The sequence below is a fragment of the Athene noctua genome, chromosome 9, assembly GCF_965140245.1.
Source record: "Athene noctua chromosome 9, bAthNoc1.hap1.1, whole genome shotgun sequence".
NCBI lineage: Eukaryota > Metazoa > Chordata > Aves > Strigiformes > Strigidae > Athene > Athene noctua.
This window is the reverse complement of record NC_134045.1, coordinates 12937150-12958893: the sequence shown is the minus strand read 5'-3', so window position 1 is coordinate 12958893 and position 21744 is coordinate 12937150. Positions and strand designations below refer to the sequence as shown.

The 21744-nt window shown below is 35.6% G+C and overlaps 1 protein-coding gene across 2 annotated transcripts in view; it reads right to left on the bottom strand.

The window, feature by feature from the left end:
* ITFG1 (integrin alpha FG-GAP repeat containing 1) overlaps positions 1-21744 on the bottom strand; it is an 86156-nt gene continuing 64412 nt past the window's right edge. Inside the window, exons 14-18 of one of the 2 annotated variants that reach the window (XM_074913489.1) lie at positions 20678-20756; positions 7332-7456; positions 6375-6457; positions 4616-4733; positions 1-1212 (exon numbers count right to left, since the gene is read on the bottom strand). In XM_074913489.1, the coding sequence (XP_074769590.1) occupies positions 1153-1212; positions 4616-4733; positions 6375-6457; positions 7332-7456; positions 20678-20756 (465 nt within the window). In that variant the 3' untranslated portion in view covers positions 1-1152. Of the gene's footprint in view, positions 1213-4614; positions 4734-6374; positions 6458-7331; positions 7457-20677; positions 20757-21744 lie in introns of those variants that run through there. The other variant, XM_074913490.1, reaches the window with a different exon arrangement.

The window sequence follows — 21744 nt, the reverse complement described above, 5'->3', positions numbered from 1 at the left end:
GTTTATTAGCAATGCAAACCGACAGATTTAAACGCACAACTCATATCACTAAGGAATAACTATTAGGACTTTTTTAGAGACTCTTCCAGGATCCAAAGTACAACGAGTAATTGTAACATTCTCACCATTTGAAATATACTGAGTTATTTGTCTTATGTAATTATTACAGCCTTATGAAATTTGGGCATAGGAGTGTACACAGATAACACACACTGCTTATTCTGAGTGTCCTATTATATTCTTAATTTAATCTTTGTATATCGCATCCCTTAGCAATACATTTTAGGGAGCCGATCCTCATTCTTCTTCCAGTCCAAAATGTTTTTTTTTAACTTCTTTAATAACAAAACCAAACAAAAAAAATCCCATACCTTTCTTATTTTAAAAAAGTGCACTACTTTCATGACTTCAGGCCTTTCCAAAATAAATGTGGTTACAGTTTAATTATAAAAGCAGTTTATGTAATGCTGATACATTTTTATGGTTTTAATTTTTTAACGAGTTGTCTTCTCTCTAGAACTAACACACATAAATACTACATCTATCCCATGATAAGCTACTGAACTAGCATTAACACTGCAGGTTTCTTTTAGTTCTCCAGTTCCTAAATTCTTTAACTCTTGCACATATGGATTTAAACGAAGAAAAACACAGACTACTTTAGGTTGAGCACCATTCAGTACAATCAAAATAATTAATGATCAAGTCATCTGAGAAATTGCTCATGCTTAATTTTCAGAAATGCAAGTTATTTTGCAGGAATGTATAAATGACAAGACCAATCCAAGTGGTACAAAATATTCTGCTCGCTGAAATTCTAAACTTTATTTACACAGCTTTCTTTCTATCAAATATTACTGAAGAATTGGTGGTACGTAAACAATGGAACATGCAATTTGATCCCTTTACTAAGAAAAATAAATTTACAGTTCTGTTAAATAAAGACCAAATGGTATTATATACAGTCGTTTAAATGAAAGGCCTTGAGAGACATTCAGGTCTATTTTTAATACTTTCCAAATAAATACCAAATAATGCAACATTTACAAATAGCACACCAGCAGTATTTTCACGGTAATCATTTTACAAATCAGAATTTAGCAATTCAATTAAGCAAATGAGTAGCAGATCCTTCATAAATATTAAGGCATGTCACATAGCATCAAAATGGAACCGATGAGCTTCCTGTCGCTTCTCTCTGTCATCTGCTTTCTGAAAAATAATAATAAAAAACCACTGTGGGATCTAGAGCAATACTGTTACAGAAATGAGTTGTTAAATGTCAGAGAATGGTCAGTTTTTTCCAAGTTGCTCATTTGACAAAAGGCAAAAAAGCTTAGTAAAAGCTCTAATAATTAGCTCTTAAATTATGTCAGTTTGAAATAACAACAATCTACTCAAAATTGGTTTCTGCTGTTAATGCTCAGCTGTTTTAGTCTTTATGACACATTATTTTCTTTATTTCTGATAATGCTTTTTCATAAAGGAGTACTGAAAACATGAAGAATGCTTCTTAGTATGCATTTATTTAGTCTGCATTATAAATACAAGATTAAATTACTCTGGATTAACTGTAAATGTCATCTATGTTACACTTAAAATGAGATTCTGTTCTGTTAAGTACAAATTTAGACAAAGATGGCAGTTCAACCAACAATTAACAGTACCAAGTAGGCTAAAAATGTTCCATGTTTTTGTTTGTATTATGAAAATGTGAGGTTGGATGCATTTCCCTGCTTATTTATGCAGAACACACATTGATCTGCTGAAAGACTATTTTGGGTGCTGCTTGGAAAAAAGCATATTTAAATTTTATCTATAATCCAAGTAATGTGTAAAAACATGCCCTCTCCCACAAGCCTCCTCTTGTGTTCTAAAGCAGTAACAGAGTATGAAAGCACTTATTAAAGGATCTTTAAAGGCATCGTGTGACCTTTTCGCGAAAACAGTGGTTTTGTCATGACAGACAGTATGTGTAAATCCTAGCATAAGAGAATTTAGCAAAACAGATTTAAATGCTTTTTAGCTTGCTTATACCTTTTTTTTTTTTTTTTTTTTTTTAAATGAGTAAAATGAAGAAAAAGCCTTTACAGTATGCTGTTATGTGGGCATTCAGAGTTGTATCTCAGTTGATAAATATACATGACAATTTGGGTAGAAATCAGTGCATGTGTTCTGCCATGAAAGTTTGTCATCTGCTTTGGCCTCAAGCCAAAGATTTCCTCATCACTCAGTGTTTATGTATGAGAGCAACTCCACTGGATTAACTATGGATTTTACTGCACTTTGTGGCAGCAGCAGAGCTGTCAGTGAAGTTGAAGATATATCAGTCTGGCTTTTTGGCAGGGACTTTATCAATGTCAGTAGTATTCTGAATGTCAAAAACTGGGTGGGAAGAAGGGAGGGATATACTCTTTCCTACATTGAAATGCCTGTCACATTCCACAGCATTTTATAGTCTCACTTAGAAAGCAATTTTCACCCATTTCTTGTATGCTTCCTGAAAAAATTACTCCTTCAAATTTGACAGTAACTGATACTCTGACGAATCCATCAAAACTTCTCTAGCAGTATTATCGTCAACATGTAGTGTTCACAGGACTAGCCCCAAGACCACAAAGCAAGTTATAAAGAATAAGAATACAAGGTCCTTAGATAATGTAGCAGACTATACTTGTTGCAAGATGAATACTGGTGTACATTCTTCCTCAATTTTGCTTTCATTTGATGTACCAAAACTAAAAACTAGTAACGGAGGTTTGAAAGCTTTTTTTTTTTTTTTTTAAATGGATCCAAAATTTCTAAGGAATGACAGAGCAACGTACTATTCGTAAATCCTAGAGTTATTTAAACAATACAATATTTAGCTGACAGACGAGAGTATAAGAACTACTGTAGACAAAGGGCTGCTATTACTACTTATCTGCAGAGGTCAAAGTACATGGTTCATTTTAACTGCTGAATAAAACACTGCAGCTTACAGACAGATACATCCTCTGGGGGAAAAGAAAAGATTGTAACTGACAGTACATCTCCCCTTCCTTTCTTTGCTATAGGTACTCTAGAGATCTGTAAGGCAAAACAGCATTTAGGCTGAACAGTATTTTTATGAGAGGATTACTGAGAGAGGCAGTAAACAAAGAACTTTGGAGTTTAACTCCCAGTCATGTCAGTGATGCACAATACAGCCTTGGTCAAGATCCTTATTTGTTCTGTACTCCAACCATTTCTTCTAAAAATTGGGAAGGGAAAATTCAATAGGAAGGCACTGGAAAATTGCAGGAATTAACAAATATTTATACAGTAGTTTGAAAATACAATTTACTCAAATATTTGTGCCTATTTTGAGCAAGATGCAGCAGCTGGAAATGAGTTTATAACATAACCAATATACCACTTCATTCGCATATACCAAATGGGATTTAAAATGGCTCAGAAATGGCTCACTCTGGGCTGAGTGCTTCTTTACATTACAATACATGAATTATTATATGAAGAACTGTTTTAAATGTTCACATTAAATCTCCATTTCTCCAGATGGAACGATACATAGTTAATCCTTCCCCAACTCCAAGTCCAAGTATTTTTTCTGCTGCTCTTGTTGCTTAAGATGTGCTGGAGAAGAGTCAATCCCAGCCAGTGCATAGTCCTAGCTAGCAGTTAGCAGTGCTTTCTTGGGACAGTAGGGCATGCTAAGGACATCATAAACTTTCTATTTCTTTGCTTTGTGTGTTCTATTCCCAGCTTTACTATTATGTGGAGACTGTATTTAACATTTTGAAGAGTGAAGACTGACAGACAAATAACATTTAAATATGAAGCATGCGCAAAGCCTATCTGAATGTTTAACAAGGTCATTTTATTTCCACAAGCACAAAATAACAAACAGTTCTACCATGTCAAAATGTGCAGTAATTTTATTTGACAGCTAAGATTATGGTTTGGGTATGTAGTAGCATTTATTGGCAATCCTGCCAGTTGGATATGACTGTGAACTGAGCATAGTTAAGAAAAATGGGAACGCATTTCTTTTGTGACATGAAAGGCCCCTTTCAAAATGCTTCTTCAAATCAATGGATTTCTATACACTGCACGTATAATTCAGACACACAGAGCAAAGCAGCCAATATGCACACGATTGACTCCCTATACAGTCTTGAATGCTAATGTCAGTGCAATCAGCAAAGACAGATAAAGAAAGAGAGATGTTTTCCTTATTTTTAGATTACCAGCAGAACTCAAGATAAGTCAACTGAGTTTATGTTCCATTTTCCAAAACAGTACTCCTTAAAACTCTGGAAAACAGAAAGCTTAGATATGAAACAAAACCATCTAATTTAGTTGGGAATAACAGATTAGTGGCAAAAGCTTATCCACGTTTCTCTTTGTTTCCCTTTTTCATGTGTCTTAGAGCTTAAATAAAAACAATCCCAAAGTTTAAGCTTGCAGTAAATACTGAATTAATAATAAACACCTTTTGGGAATTAATGCAGTCTGTGTCAGAAATCATACTGTAGAAAACTACTCAAAAAACCCAGTGTACAAGACTGTAAAACATTAGGGAGTGTTAAATAGTATAGAAAATATAGAAAAGAATCTAGGTAATTAAGCTTACCTTTTCTTGCCAGTGTAATATGCCAATTATTGCCAAGATGAAAACACAGACACCAATTAAGGCTATAGCTGTCAGCAGCACAATGTTACTTGGGGTCAGATATAGCTTGGCACTCCAGCTGTACAAAAGAAGAAAATCCAAGGAAACATTACTACTCTTCATTAAGAAGCGGAAAACAGATTTAACTTACAAAGATGAAAAGAACCTACTAGTGTAAAGACACTAGGTAACAACTTGGTCTACAAAAACTAGTGGCTGTACTTAGAGACTGAAACTTAATGGTGTTTACTTGGAAATATACGGCTTAATATAACTATCTTCACATAATGCTGTTTCTAAATTCAGTTTCTGTTTAAGTTTCCAGGAATGCTATGGATATCCTCAGGGACTGACTTTTTTCTCATTAGGAGCTTTAAACTCCTGCCCCTGCCCAAGACAAAGTAAAATCCATAAGAAAATATTCCACAAAATTGCCTGGGGCATGGGGAGATGGAGAAGCAGGGTGAAGTAAGCCTGTGAGACAGAATGTTTCCTCCTCCTCTTAGACAGGCTCGTGGGGTCCCACTGGTTAGGCATCTCTCAGTCTGAAGCTTACCCAGGGACAACTGCAGTTGTAGGCAATAGAACCAATTGATTATGGCAGAGGAATGCTGGAGAGCAACAAAATTAAGCACTTTAAGAGCTTCTGGAAGACATCCCTCCAATGTTGTGGGGTCCTCAGGCTCAGTTAACACCCTCTGTCTACCACAGGCTTCCTATCATGGGAAAGCTGTCAGCACGAGGCTCTATGTTGAGGCAGCACTGAGGCATCTTGCAAAGCAACATTATTTATGTTAAAGAAAATTATAAATTTAAGAAGTGTTTATTATGAAATCTGTTTTCTTCTTGGGGATTCTATCCTCTGTACAGTGTCCATACCTTAATTTATAGAAAAGCAAAAATAGTTTAAGGATGACAGAAAAATTTTTGCGTAACGCATACCTTTAAATAACTCAAGACTATAACTTAATTTTCTACATCTGGCAGATGTAATTCCTGTGGTTGTTAATTAGCAATTCAAGGGGCACATCACTTCTCAACTGTTATTTGTCCTATAGTAAAATTAACTTCTGAAACTGATGTCAGAATCATTTCTGCATGATAAATGCAACTGACCTCACTAGTAGATCAAGCGGCAAAAAGCAGCTGGAATACGTGACTAATGTTTTCTCTAATAGCAAAGAGAGAAACATGCTCTCTTTCTGGGATAAACATTTTAATTGCGAAGTGAATTCAGTGTTCAAGCTCTTGTGTAACCAACCCATTCATCTTTACTTGAAGAAAAACATTCATACCTGTGGCAACAGCTACTGTGTTCTAAAGGGCTGAACTAAAGCTTTTATATGCAACTAGACAGAAATTGCATGTTTGGCGAAACAAAAATGTTTGCTTCAGTCATTACCATGCTTGCAATTTGTCAAACAGAATGTTGCTAAATCTAGCAAGTATGTTATTATTTACAGGTTTGAGCTGGTAATGTATTTTGATTGTTTGTATGAGCTGGTAATAGATTTTGATTGTTTATGGGCACTAAGAGTCTGTGTAAATATTTGAGAAATATTCTGCCTAGTCACAGAGACAACTACATCTATAGAACTAACCCCCTCACCATTGTTCTTAAATTTACTTTCTATACAAGTGACTATATTTAAACCTACGCATAATGCCTTATTTAAACTCTGTATTAATGTAATTTTGTGAAGTGCAAATCAAAAGTTACCTTCGAGGAACGTTATGAGGATAGGGAATGACTATAAGCTGGGAGTTGGGTATGATAGCTGTCCATTCTTGTCGTCTTATAGACTGAAAGAAAAACAAAGGTTGTGTCAATTCCTAACAAACCAACATACTTAAAAGCAAAGAAATTCTGTGTTGAAATATACAAAAGGAGAAACAAAAAAACCCGGCTGCTTTTTAAAGTTTTAAATAAGTAATTATTCCCTTACATTTGTGTAAACCTTTTATTCTGAAAGCTCCAAAGTGCTTTAGAAGAAAACAAAAACAACAGTAAAAAGCAAAATCACTGTAGCCGACATAAAACACAGCATCTGCTTAAAAAGTACAAAGCAACAACATAATAGGGAAAGAAGTAAAAAAAACAATTCTACAAAGGAGGCAGGCAAAGCAATTATCTAAACCAGAATTTGGCCAGCACACTAATTTGAATACCTCACTTTATTTAAAGTAGTACCACCAGATCTTTAAAGACTGAAAATGGTCAGAACTCTATTTTTATGTTTCACCTGAAGATTAGATAATCATAGTAATGTTCATCTCCCATCGTGCTGATCATGGTTTTATCACTGAGGTGGAAAGGATTAAGTGAGTTTACAGGCCGGCCAGACCAAACCTGGGAATGTCTTACAGCTGACACCATAATTGGGCCCTCAGATCTAATAACATTTACCACATACACAAGCCCTATATACTTGTGCTAACATTTATAGAGAGCTTCAGTCATCTTTTGGTCTTAGTGCTAGCTTCAGAACGTATGCATATCCCAAATCCCAGGCATACAGGGTTCTTTTTGGCAAACTTTTCTGTATTCAAACGTACTACTTCGATACTCTTGCTTCGGTGAAGGGGAACTGTTCCTAAGCAGTATTTCCATCCAAAAACTCTATTAAGGAAGGTAACACCATAAATATTAGCTTGACAATCTTAAATCTCAACTAACCTTTTCTCCTAAAGGACGAGGAATGCCAACATACAAATGGTCGAGGAAGTTAGCACTACGTCCCAAGCCTAGCACGTTGTATGGCAACTGGAGAGCAAAATGTGCTGACTGGCTAAGCTGTCCAGCTGAAATAAAATTAGAAAACAAGCCCAAGTAGGTATTTTGGAAAAAAAACCCCAAACCAAAGTCACCAACTTTCTACACATGTCAGGGTCAGTAATGTTTAAAAAATTTTAACCGTTAGATTATTTAATTCTTAAAGCTCAATCCCGTATTTCCAAACTACATGTGGGCACTCACTTAGGGAACAGCCTGAATGCTTCAGATTTCAAGGTAAAATGATTCTTCTGAGCACCATTTCTATGTTAAAATGAATCTCTACTACTTGTTACATGTTGGGAAGAAATCAGCCATCTGCGTTTATTTTGATACAAGTAGTGCAAAGTCTTTTGCCTCATTGATTTATAAGCTCAGACTCAACCTGTGAAGGTTCACTTTAATTCTTGTTAGTGTTACTCAGTAACTACTGGGGTTTTTTTGTGTCACAAAATTAGCTAAATAAATTCTCATGAATAAATTCTCAAATAATAAATTGATTTAATGAAAACAGGATTAGAGTAGTTGCAAGTTAGGCCCTGGTGAGAGCATGTAATTATAAATAATTAAAGGAGAGACTGTAGGGAAAAAAAGTAACATTCTTTGTTTCCTGGAAAGTCAGTAGGGAAACAGAGAAGTGTTGCAGATATCAACAGGTTCACTATCATCCTCTTTCCAAAGTATCCAATTATTTGATTTAAATAAAAATCTCATAATTTTTTTAATTTCTGGCAAACTGATTCAGATCTTATGTAGATTCTTTGTTCAAACTCTAGAAAGCCTCTTAGTAAGTGATAGGCCTACACAGCAGGAATTATATCAGCACCTCATAAGCACCACAGTGAAATCAGCCTTTTCTCCAGATTAATAGAAATGAGTTCAAGGGATACTTGACAACCACAAGTAGGTGTACGTGACCAACAGAAACAGTTTTTCAGAAAGATATGAGGTAGTCAGTATTCTTCAAGCGTCAGATTTTTCTCTGCTTTGACACCTGACAGATTATGCCTGAACTTGGAAACTATAAGTTAAGCGACAAAACATAACAGAATGTGAACTAAAGAACATGAATTCAGATTTTGTAACGAATTTACAGCCAACTCATTTCTACCCCTCCACACTTACTTCTAAGGCTCGATTCTGAAAGTCAGTAGTTTGCTCCAGACAACTGGCTGTTGGCCACACTAGTTGCACTGCAACTTGCACTGTTGCGGTGGAGAGAGCCGGGGGAAAACTGAACAACCAACCACCACCACCACTTCTTTGGCAAAGCCAAACATCCTTTCAAGAAAAACCAGAAACAAACTCCCACTCTTGGCTCCTGGACATAGCCCAGTAAGTGCAGGTGTGCATTTGCCATTACACAACAGCAGTGATCCTGGCGGGAAGTCTCTGGAAAGTGATGTACAAGAGTATTATGAAAGCTCTTACACCAAGGGACTACCAAGATGACACCTACTTTCAGAAGCAACTCCTCAGCTTTTGTATCCTCTTATGGGGAACAAACTACTTTGTATATTGGATAATTTTGAACCCATATTCAATACAAAGATTACTTCACGGTTCTGTTTTTCTGAACCTCTCCACCAGCTTTTTAGTAAGAAGCTTGTCATATGCTGTCAGGCATGTTTTGAAACAGGCCTGTTTAATCATAAGGTAAATATTCTGTATTACTGTAGTTTTAGAGCTAGGAGAATTTTATTTAACAAGGCAAGATAAATGTCAACTAAATACACTTAGAGGAGATGTGAAAAATCAGCTTGATGCAGTTACCTTTTTATTAAGCTAAAATGCTATTAGCAAAAAGAAACAGTAACAGTCTTCCCGAAGATTAGGCGTATTTTAGGTTTACTTTTTGCCAATGCAGAACCATGTAACAAGCAAGCAGACATGGAAATATTTAAATAGGATTTGTACTTTCAGTCCTTTGTAGTGAGGGCAAGGTGTACTGTGCACATTGTTAGGTAAATTCCTAGACTATGGAATCTGTGACGGACAGCATTAGCTGAGAAGCTTTTCTCTAAGAACGGTGTTTTTTCCAGGAAGCTGAAATAAGAGTATGGGACTTGAATCTGTCCCTGCTTTATCACTGACTTCCCTTACATGATCTTGGCTAAACTGCTCAACCTCTAGGTCTCAATTTCCAAATCTAAAATCTGTCTAATTCTCAAATTAGAGTAAGCATGTAACATCTGAAAATGCTGATTACCAATGTAAAAGTAGCAAGGAACAAAGGTACGTTTTACTTGATCATGCTATTTACATAATAAAAAATTTTCTTTAAAAGTTTGCTTCACTAAGGCTGAATTCTGAAGGACTTTTCCCAGACAAAAAGGTGCTGCTGTAATATTTAACAATGAAAAGCTTTTAGAATTACTTTTGAGTGAAATATTTAGGATTATGAGCAGACTGCAACTGAGATCTTCCTTTTTTTCTTTCATCATACAAATGAAATGAATGTCAACTAAATTAAAGGAAATAAAAGAAAATGTCATACGCTGTGTGCAGTCAGCCTTACAGAGGTTAGAGAGTCAGATACTGCAGCTAGAATTCTTAAAAGCATTGAATAATTTCATGGCTACTAACACCGGTTCCTATGCCTGCTAAGATAAGGATAATGAAATCTTATGCTTCAGGATGTAAATAGATCATTTGCAAAGGTCAGAAAGGAATGTTTTCTTCTACAAAGCAGGCAGAAAATGTGCACATACCTTTTCTTTATTTGCCGTTAAAATTGGGAGATATTGGCTAAGCAGGACTTGGGATGATAGTATACAGAAGGTTCTAGTTCACTTTGAAACTAACTACAAATACGAGATCTTTGAGACTATTTCTTGCTTTACGCAATCTAGGTCTATCAAATTCTGTAATAGTTTGATGTTACTCAAATGTTCCACTTAGAATTGCAAACAAGTAATTAAGAATGACAAGCGTTCATCTGAGATATAAAAACCTTGACCAAAGATTAAAAATAAAAAGAGAAATCACAGGCAGTACTGTTAACAATTTATTGTTATTTCTGAAGTTCTCAGTCACTGGTAATTAATTTACTTATGAAAGTATTTCAAATTTAATTTAAATAGCAACTCTAGTTATTTGCTCTGTTGTAAAACTACTGTAAACAGTTTTCTGCTTGCTGCAAGAAGATTTGAAGGTTATCATTCCATCTTCAAGCAGGAAGGTGGGATTTATTTCTTACACTACGATTGTTCTTCAAGCTTCTGGAAGACTCTGCAAGCAAGGTGGAGAAAGTGGCTGTGGCTTCACAGCTTGTTTTGCTTCATCCGTAGAACTGTTACTATAAAAGAGATTAAAAAAACCTTCTCCTGTTTACGATGTACATTATTACTTTTTAATACTACTTTAAAGACTATTCAGCACTGTCTTTTGCCTTATGCTTTTTGTTTCAAAAAAGTTATTTAGAAGCACCCAGATATCATGGTCTATAGTACTAGCATAGGTGTTGGTGTTTATATTTTTGTTTTAAATTGTAAGACACTTGTTGCTTCAAAAACCTTGGGCAGAGTGAAAAAACCTCAAAGTTTTAAGACACGATTTTCAGTGGTTTCAGCCTGTCAGGGACCAAGTTTTTACAAAATAGCTAATGACGTTAGGCAGACAAACCTTACAAAATTTTGTAGAGTTTGAGATTCAGAAATCATTCTGAACATCTCTGAATCAATCTCCTTATATTTGAAGTCTGGCATATAAAATTTGAAGCAATACATATCATTAACCTTTTGAAAGTCTCATCTGAAAAACAGAATGATGTGTCTATGACACATATAGTACCTGTTCTTTTATATCTGAATTAAGGGATTTCCCTTCTGTTTCCATTATACTGAAAGCTTAAGAGTAGCTCAGTATGTCCTGGGTTAAATTGCAATGTTCTCAACAGCTTATTTCAGGGTGACTACACCTAAGCACCTAAATGAAGCCAATTTAACTTTATGAAGGGAAGGTGATTGCATTTACATGTAGAAGCAATGTCTTCCATTGTATCTTTAAACAGAACTGATAATGTGTGATAGTGGTTTTACAATAGACTAGTTGAACCTACATAAATAGAATCACAAAACTGGTATTATTCAGTCGGTTTAAATAAACTTATTTTGTGGAATAATAGAGCAGAACATACAAGATCATTACACACAGCTGAAAGACTAATGGAAACTCCCATTTCAAACTTGTGGTCTCCTGAAGCACCATTCTTTTATTTTTTTAATTAAGCTTTTCTTGACAAAATATTATTTGCTTTTAAGTAGTCCATTAAGGTGATTCAGATTAATACAAAATACAGTAAAAATATTTAGGCTTTTAGAAGTCCCCCAAATTCAGTACATTAGAGGATTGAATAGCTAAATCTATTTTCATAAAAGTTATGTCATTATTTCTTCCACTTACTATATTTTCCTCTAATTTGCAAAATTATGCATTTATCAGAAGCTTGAATACATTCACCAAAACAGTAACCGAAGATACTTGTGAAGTATGAAGCAACTTGTCAAAAACCCCAAAAAATCTAAGTTAGAAAATATAGCAGGAAGTTGCTTTTAGACTTCTGTTCTTTGTACCTGCTGACAATGTAGGTGGCTTTTCAAGTAATAAAACAGTTCATTGTGTAAAACATGGTGAGTTGTAGCCTCTAGTCTCAGACTTGCATTTGAATTCTTCTGTACCATCATCTACCTTAATATTGAGGACTACTTTCTTATAGATGAGATACATACATGCATCCTAGAAAAAACTGAAAGTTATTTCAAAAAAATACATGAAGAAGTTGCACAAATTGCTGCATAACTGTGAACAACATGCACAGAAAAGCTGGAATAAGACAAAGCCTGTCCCAGAGTTAGGTAAAGTTTCACAGTGAATGTGAATCACTTAAGCTGCACAGTTGAAACGCCACAGTGTATTTACATGGCAGTGATTATCAGTGTTGTGATACATTGCACACCAAAGTGTTGCCCCAGCTCTTGAAGCTGGCAGCTCATTTTATTTGAAAATATGCTGGAACCACTTACTGAAAAAAAAAAAAAAAAAAAAAAAAAAAAAAGGAAAATATAACCAATAATAATAAAATAGCTGTGTAATATGCATACGAATTTACAAAGCAGCTTTCAGAAAATAAACGAAACCCCAAAAACTCCAAACTTGAAAGCTTTTTAAAAGTTGGAGAATCTGATTTCCTTGGCTTTAGCTGAAAGCTTTACTTCAGTTCCCTTATTACCGCCTTTGGAGTTGTAGGTCACTGTTTGGAAAAAAAATAGAAAGAGCTCTTTTTCTGCCTAAAATTATGCAATGGCAGCTTCAGCTTTCTAAAGGCTGAGGATGTCCGCCCTTATGACTTAGCTGTTTGCCTCTTTTCATTAGTCTACACAACAGGAAATTCTAGATTAATGCAGTACACAATTTCACCTCTCAACTTCTTTCCACAATATCTTTGCCTGGAGTTCCAGAAATAACTGTGGAAAGCAGATTGAAAGTGCATACTTGCAACTTTCATACCTGTTATTTGCAGTGCTGCTTACACTTGTGGTACTTCTGAAAGTCCAAACTCCAAATCTGATGTATTTATATGAGAATATTTCATTAATACCTTTACACTATGAAATTATACAAGTAAAACTATAAACTCTTTAAAAACAATACAATTACCATATTGCTGATAGTCCAACCCTTTGCACTGGGGAAAGTTGTCTAATTTGTAATGCCTAAAGATTTGAAGTTTGGTAATATTAGAGGCAACATTACAAGTTCAAATAAATTTTCTAGACAGAAACAGAGTTTTACAGAAAAACATACTAGCAGGGTATCTACACCTACAGCAACCAGAAAATACCTCTTAAAAGATTCCAGCTCTTCAATTATTAAATTATTCCAGCTTGTTCCATGAATACGCTCATCTTTCTATACACTGGAATTCCACATAATGAATCCTGCAATGTCAAATGGCTATTGAAATTAAGCTTATTTTGCTTTTGTCTGGTACATATCGCAATGCTTATGTTTAAATTCATTACTATAATAGCTGCTAGACATTTGTGTTCACCTCACAATCCAATTTAGTTAAACAGCATGAGAACTCAATGCAGCAACAGGGAAGAGTAAGCAGATTTAAAAAAAACCAGAAGGGCACGACTTAACAGGCTGCGAAAGGTCATTCTGCCATGGAAGTTTTAAAACAAAACCAAGCAGAACAAAGAGCTCTGCAATGAGAATTGCAAAGGCTATCAGTCCATACAGCTTCAGTCATACAGATGCTTAAACAAGTTATGACTTAATCCACATAACCATTTCAATTAATCTATGCATATGGTAGTATTATGCTTACGTATGGCTATTGATCTTTGAGTAAACCTTAAACATTTATTGTTCTGTTGTTCCTGGCCCACAGGATTAATATCTTTGGTAGACAAAAACTGCAACAATGACTATTTCAAACTCTAAGTCCATTGGCATATTTTCACTTTAAGAGAGAGAGAAAAAAGATGTTTGTAGCACAGACTGAAACACAGAAGATACTTTCCCGTTTTAAGTGGAAGTGAAAACATGAACCACCACATCAACCTGAAGCTCTGGCCAGGCTGGACCTGGCTTGCAGTGTTCGTCTGGTACATACAGGACATGTGGTACAACAACAACAAAAAAGTGGGTATGCCACACACTGCACAGAAAAACAGGACCCCCTCCATAGGTGTCCTTATCACAGAAACGGCAAGAGGGAGCTGTGAGTGCTTTTGCCCCGGCTGTCGGGCTGGTCAGCACACTAAGGGGTCAGCCAGCACTGCTGTGGTTGTGGCGGTGCACAGCTACCAGGCTTACCCCTCTGCCTGCCCACACACAGGCACGCTTTAAGGCCAGGAGTTCCTACAAATGAGAGAAACAGAAGGTATCTGCGCGCTCAGATGTTCCACAGAAGAGGGAGAAAACAAGCAGAAAAATTGGGTTGCAGTGAAAGGGGAAGGGGTATCAGAAGGAAAAATGGTAAAAAGATGCTGATGGCTAAAGGCAGCCTGATGTTCATAGTGTGAAGAAGTATCTACAGGACTACTCAGTCATTTGACTTGTTCAGCCCTTGACCAGGCAACACTGCAGTAACAAATTTAAAATGCCTGTCTTGTGCTGGTGATAGAACATGAAACCATCCTTGTGCAGTTTTCTGAAAACCCTTCAGGAAATTAACAGCTGCTCCATATTAAATTTAAAGTATCTGATCTTACTTAAGTTGTTCTGGGTCCACAAGGACATTAGTTCTAAGAAAATCAGTTTGTGTTACAGGTAATAAAATAAATGAAACCAAATATATCAAGTAGGTAGCCTTCTCAATAAAACACAAGGATCATTATCGGGACCCACTTCAGCTTGCAAAAATGACATGCCTGCATTTTAGCAAGGTCAGAACTATTAACAAATAGAGCCGTATAGATGTAATCTGCAGTAAGCTAACTGGCCTCAGTCATTAAGCAAAATTCTATTCAAAACCAAAGAGATTTAGTAGGGCTGCTATTTCATTATCAACAATTTTTTTTTAGGATGCTGAAGTTTAAAAAAAACTCTAAACCAACAACCACACAAGAAAAACAACAAAGCCCAACAACTGGCATTTAGTTATCTTTATTAAATTCATCTTATGTATCCTCCTCCTCCCAGCCCCAAGAACAACTTCAGTTTATTCTGTGCTCAACGTTAGATACTATACTCTACGCTATGCTATGCATTGTTGCTTACAGGATTCAGCTGAAAAACACCATGTCAAAATTATATTAGAAATTCCTCAGAAGCCAATAAAAGCCTGGAAATGCAGATGTAGAGCTGAAAATTTGGGATGACACTCATACTTACTGTGGGGTCTCCTGAAAAATGACAACTCCAAAAGAAATGGGGAGTGGAGAAGGCAGATCACAGGAAACTGATTAGAAAGCAAGACTTTAAATTTGAGTTTGCGTACTTCTCCAGATCATGTCTAGGTGTAAATCTGGATCTCCAGCATAAAACTCCTTTAACGTTTGAAGAAGCTGTTGCAATTCCATTTACTCTCAGAGAGAGAAGGTTTGTGGTGATATCAACCGCAGATACAAGACCCAATACTTTTAAATTCTAACACTCGTTTTGGCAATTGCTATTCCTTGTAGCTAATTTAACAGAATTTCTTGTTGTAAGATTACGAGAGAACTGAGCAATGTCAGAGTAAAAGCACAGAATATGCGCTAATTATTATTCTGCTATCTTTTAACAACATACTGGAATGTTAATAGGGGAGAGAATAATTCTAACAATGTTTTAAAAACCCCCTCATAATTATGCAAATTTTCTGTAGTTAAGGCTTGTCAGATCAAAGAACCTTAAAATGAATTAGATAATGACAGCCATATGTGCCTTTTATTTTACTCTTTGCATGAATATCGCATACATGAAGGATACCATAATTCAGAACTGAAGACCTGCAGAAATAGGAAGATCAAAAGCAAAATGGTGGACATTTCATTGAGTACTGTAGATTTACTTTAGCCCAGGGCTGGAAGGATAACTTAAGGTGACCGTATAGTTTGGTTTCAGGGGTCCAGCCAATAACTCTTCCCCTGCTAAAACCAGTAGTAAAGACAACAAATAGTATCAGCTGACTTGAAAAAAACCCACACCTGAACAGTAAGCATAGTTTTAATTAGAAAAAGAACTATGTTGTTACTCACGTTACTTCTTGAGAAAGAGATGATATATTTAAAAAATACCATTATCAACAATGAGATGACTCATTATTGCTTTCATGTAATTAAAAGCTTCAGATACGGATTCTTCCATGATATAAGGAAGGCATGCAAATAAGTTGGTGAAAATTAGTTTTTTAATTGTATATTGATGCCATACTTTTAAAAGCTTAATGTGGAAAAGATGTTTTGTGAGTTTATATAAGGCCCCAAAATGCCATGTGGATTTGGTATTGCCCACCAGTACACATATATAAAAATATAAAAGTGTTACTTGAGGTATTGCTTGATAGTCAAACACGATACAATTCTGATGTAACAGGCTGCTTTTCAAGACAGTAACCTGTAGGCCAGTAATTTTAGTTAGAAGAACATTTACTGAATTTTATGAATAGGACTTGTAAAAGAAGAAAGTTTAGCTACAAACAATATAATAGCTTCAGAAAATGTGACTTTGAAAAGTTCTTGCAGGAATTATACAGACTCAAAAAAGTCTATTAACATATTACAGTTGAGAAACTGATCAAAGACAGCATTATAAAATTCCCTGTAGCAATACTGCTAGGGTCATAAATGCACTTGGAATTCATCACTGTTATTTCATAATGCCAAAACAGAAGAGGAAATTCATCATGATTGGACTGTTAGGTTTTTATTATTGTAAATACAGTGACAGTGAAGATGAATGGTAGTATAAGCAGTACTAAATCGTATCTGATAGCTGTTTCTTAGAGTAAATTGTAAAAACATTGCATTTCTAAAAGCTCCACCCCATACCCACCCCAACCCCCAAACAACCAAACTCACAAACCACTAAAGACAATGTTTAAAAAAAAAAAAAGGGGTTTTTTTTGTTCATATTTTTTCCTGGTTCTTTCTTCCATGAAAAAAATTATACATTAAATAGGTCCAAACTTTAAACTAGCTTTATTCCCACAGGTATAAGGAATTCTTAAGCTGTGTGCATTCTTCCATGACACAGAAGTCTATAGTTGCAAGAGCATTTTTATTTTGCCACTGGGTTATTTTACAAGCTTGCTTAAGTAGTAAGGGCCAACAGGTCAAGCATACAAAACAAACCTATCTAGATTTGTACTTCCTCAAAGTGGGGCTTAGAATAATTTTGTGCTGCTGTGAATTAACCTTTTAACAGATAATCTGCACTTGAGATCCCTCAAGTCCATTATTTTGTCATCATCTGATTGTAATTATGTCAATTTATAAAAATCAAACTTATTTTAAAAAACAGCATATACCATCCAGATATGCCAAGTTTCAGTTCTCTACAGCTACTATTTACATCCCAAATATATTTTTAGGAATCTAATAATACAGATTCTGCTAGCTGTTAGACATGATTTTTTAAGTGTATTGTATGTGTTCACTTAAAATATCAGATTTCTAAGTCTTGAGACTGTGTTAATTACAAATAAGTAGCAAGAGTTAAAACCTTCTCTGACTCCATGAGCAATGAATCTAAATGAGTATAATTAGATCTAAGCAAAGGTTATGTTGTAGTTTTTTTCATTTATAGCCATTTTATAGCACTTTGCTAAAGAAGAAAAAAAAGGGTCAGTTCAATGGTTTTACTAATATGTTTTTTTTCTTACACAAAAAAGTCTTTTCTGTTACTTAGGCAAACAGAGTTATTCAGCTGTGCTTCTGATTCTCTCACAACAAAATTATGTGTAGGCATCTACTCACAAGTCACATGGCCAAAGGAACTATGAAGCTGTGTTTTTATTAAGTTAGGTTATATTCACATGGGTGCACCAAATTTAGGCAGGCCTGCATTAAGTCCCTGTGAGCCTGAAGGAAGAAATATGTTCCACTACCTTAAACCCACTGATTTCTTCATTTAGGTGCATGTTCACCCAATGAATGCACTCCACTAACTTCTAGTGGCAGGCTGGAAAGAAATTTTGTAACACAGAAATCACAGCATTTTCTAGTAACTCTGACAGTAGCTCTCAAGAAGCTTTATCAATAGGTCCGTATTCCAAGAGCACAGCCCCCAAGAGTACAGAGGGGCAGTGACCAACTGCAAGTAGTTTAGGTCACAGCGTAAGGAGAGATTAGTGAACTCCAATCTTTACTACACAAATTTGTTAGAGTTTTTACTGTTTACTAAGATGTGAAGTGTATTCCAAACTGTTTATCCTTTTGTTGATTTGAAAAACAAGTACTTCTATACAAGCCATTTTGTTACAACAGTATAGGTCTTCATGATATCCTATCAGAAACTTAACTCATGAAGTAAAAACAGGACAAAACTAAGATACCTGGTCATCAAGAACAGAACAAAAAAGGCACTCCGATGCGGATTAAAGTAATATAGATAACACAGCAGGAGTCTCTAGAAACCTGTCCTGAGGCAAAATGCCTTCCAGAACAGGACAGACCCTGTGGAGCTCAGGATGTCTGTATTTGTATGAATATGAATCCTGCATGTCTCTGCAAGCAGTCCTGCTTCCTCTACAGAAGCTGCAACATCTTTTATTTCCCCATAAACCCATCAGAGTACACTAAGCTTTTTTCTGCTATGCTCCTTCGTTACTGCTTGGGCAAGAACATTACACGCTATGGCTAACTGCAGCTGCATCTATGCGACCATATGGCCAGCCTGAGGACAAAACCAGACCAAATAACTGATGATCTGTAACTAAAGTCTTTTCCTCATATGAAATTTTGTCTTCTACTGAACTGCTAATTTTCATGGAACTGGGAGAGTTTTATTTGAGGCATGTAGGCTCCAGTTCAAACTGGCTTAAGCATGCTAGTGGATTCAAAAGTTGACCACAAATAACCAAAAAGACAACTACTGAACTAAGATTCCCATCCACAGGAATCCAGACTTTTGAGGGATAAGGAGAAGGATCCCGTGTAGGCCTTTACTAGTATTTTCTGACATGGTTTAACAAGACAGGCTGTACTGTGACTTGGCTCTGATAAAACTTGCAAGCCTTCATCTTGGCAATCAGCAATGAGATATGCCAGTTGTTACCCAACCAGAACTGGCTGCCTAAGGGCACGGGTCAGATAGTCTTAACAGAGTGTAGTGTAACTCAAAATCTCTGAACTCATCATGGAGTTTTAAGTGTTTCTAACTAAATATGTAAACTCTTTTTAAATTTAGCTTCTGAAGAAAACCTTCAGAGCAATGAAGCTGAGTGTACAACTGGCTGGACAATTAGTTTGTTAAAATGAATTTGTGCAACAATTAGAGAAAATGCGCTGCATTTTCATGTTAGCATTATTAGTTTGATTAAAATATAGGCTAATACTTTCAAGCTTTCAAACCTATATTTAAGCATGCATGAATACAGAAGTGCTACAGAATATCAGGATATGGTTTTGCAGCTGTCTGGTTCGTATTTCAGGACATCTTTCTCTTTTTTTTTTTTTTTCTAGGGTAGAATTAACAGTCCTGAGCACATTATTCAAGGTGAGAGCATTATCATTGATTTAAGACCTTAACATGTCATAATGTTTTCCCCTAAATTACTGCTATTATTTAAATCAGCGTTTTCCCAGTGAACTATGGGAAACTTTTTTTTAACTCTGAGTTTTATTTTAAGTAAGATCTGAGTGACAGATGCAGATGACTGCCACCACTGGGAAGGAGTTGGAATGGCACAACAGATGTGCATAGTCTGATCATGTTTTGGCTTGAGAGTTTTGCATTTTTTGCCTAAGCAGAAGTGAGTCCACGATGGTCATAAGATTAACAGTTGTAAATTAGACTAATAGACCACTTTGAACAGTCACCTGTGTCTTCTAGGAGCCACTAGTACAGACCTAGGAAAGCAGCATAAACTAATGGATTATCCTTTTTTTTTTTTTTGGTCTACTTTGGTTTTGGACTCATGTAAACTGTGACATCTGCAACATCTCATGTGATTAAACGTGTAGTTAAGCTAAAAGTTGCATGAAGCACTGCTTCTTTCCATTTATTTTGACTTTGTTACCGAATGATTCTTTGATACCTTATAGTTCTCGCATTACGTGAAAGGATGCAGCCATTCCCTCTCTATCTTCCTCACACTACTCAGCGTTTTACAGATGCCTGTTAGCTGGTCAGATGTAGTGAACAACTCCAGAAAAATACATCCTGTGTTTAATGGATCTTATGTTGATCCTTTTTCATGTGGCTATGAGATTCTATTCAGGTATTTCAAAGCCACTGCTTTCTTAATACAGAATTGCTAAGGAACTGGTAGAAAAAGCGAATCATCAGAAGCTTATGATATTTCACTAACTGATGATATTGTACTCAACATTTTTTCAGACTGGGCAAGATACAGCCAACTGCTCAAAAGATAATGAGACAGAAGAAAAGAGAACACAGTTGCAATGTTTGTAATAATTACAAAATCTGTAAATAAAGAAGAGAAAGTTAGGGGACTTGGCCTTGTAAACTGAAGACAGAATTCAAAACCAGTCCCGTTTCTCTCTGTAAACTTCTTTTCAACTCCTTAGGTTGCTGAGAAGTATATATAGACAGAGCATGCCACGTGTATTCTCATTATGAGGTTACCTTACCTGACCCATTTTTCAGGTATCCATTTGCGTCTACAGTAGTGTACTTGATGTAAGGACCAGGCTGATTAACACCGAAAGGCTACAAGGGGTAAAAAATTTAAAAAGCAGGCAAAATTTTAGAAACAGGCAAAGCTACAGTAATAAAACAGTAAATAGAAGAAAAAGGCTTCTAGATGAATGATTTCCTTTTGATATGGATCATTTCAAAACCCTCCAACTGTTTTGGTTGTAGCATTATGTAGAAATTAATTTTCAAAATAAGGCTAATCAGTAGGCTAAGTAACATTTCCTTTCTCATGAAGAAAGCAGAACTAACTCAGTCCTCTGGCAAAAGGTTTATTGCTTCCTCAGAAGTTACAAGTAAACCCCTAAAAATTCAAAGAAATAACTGCATGTTCTGAAAAAGCAGAACTCATTTGATATTGTCTGAGAGAATGCACTGTCTTGATGGTCTTTCTGAATTGAAAAATACTACACAAACTCAAAATTTTGTTACCAGTATTTAGTAGTGTTTTATTTAAATCATCAAAGCAGTTGAGTAGTTCCTTGTTGAGTACCAATATATTTTAAGCAAAGCCTCTTGAGGGAGAAAATGTACTTAAACATCAAAGTACAGTTGTGGGGAAAAAATTAAATTTAAAAAATAAATTTAAAAAAATATCAAAGGGATTTTTGGCTTACTGAGTGATGAACTGTAACAAATGCACCTAACAAGGGGCAGAAACCATTACCTGCTATGGTGGGGAAGGGAGAGGAGGGGGGAAAAAACTGTAAGAACAGATTTTAAAGGAAGTGTTTTGTTTTGGTTTTTTTTTTTTTTTTTTTTAATGCTGAATTCAAGCTGATATTAGGGTATCAAATCCAGTAAAGATCTTTCAAGCAAGTTGCAGAAAGAACACTAAAAGAAGCGATGATGACACGTTTCACACCATGCCTCCAAAAATAGTAAATTCTAAACCATAAGTAGTAATGGGGAGAGATGGGATCAAAGCCTGAAAACCAGTAATTTATTAGAATGAAGAGTAAGGAGACTGCAAAGGTGATATTAATGCATATCTATGAAAGAT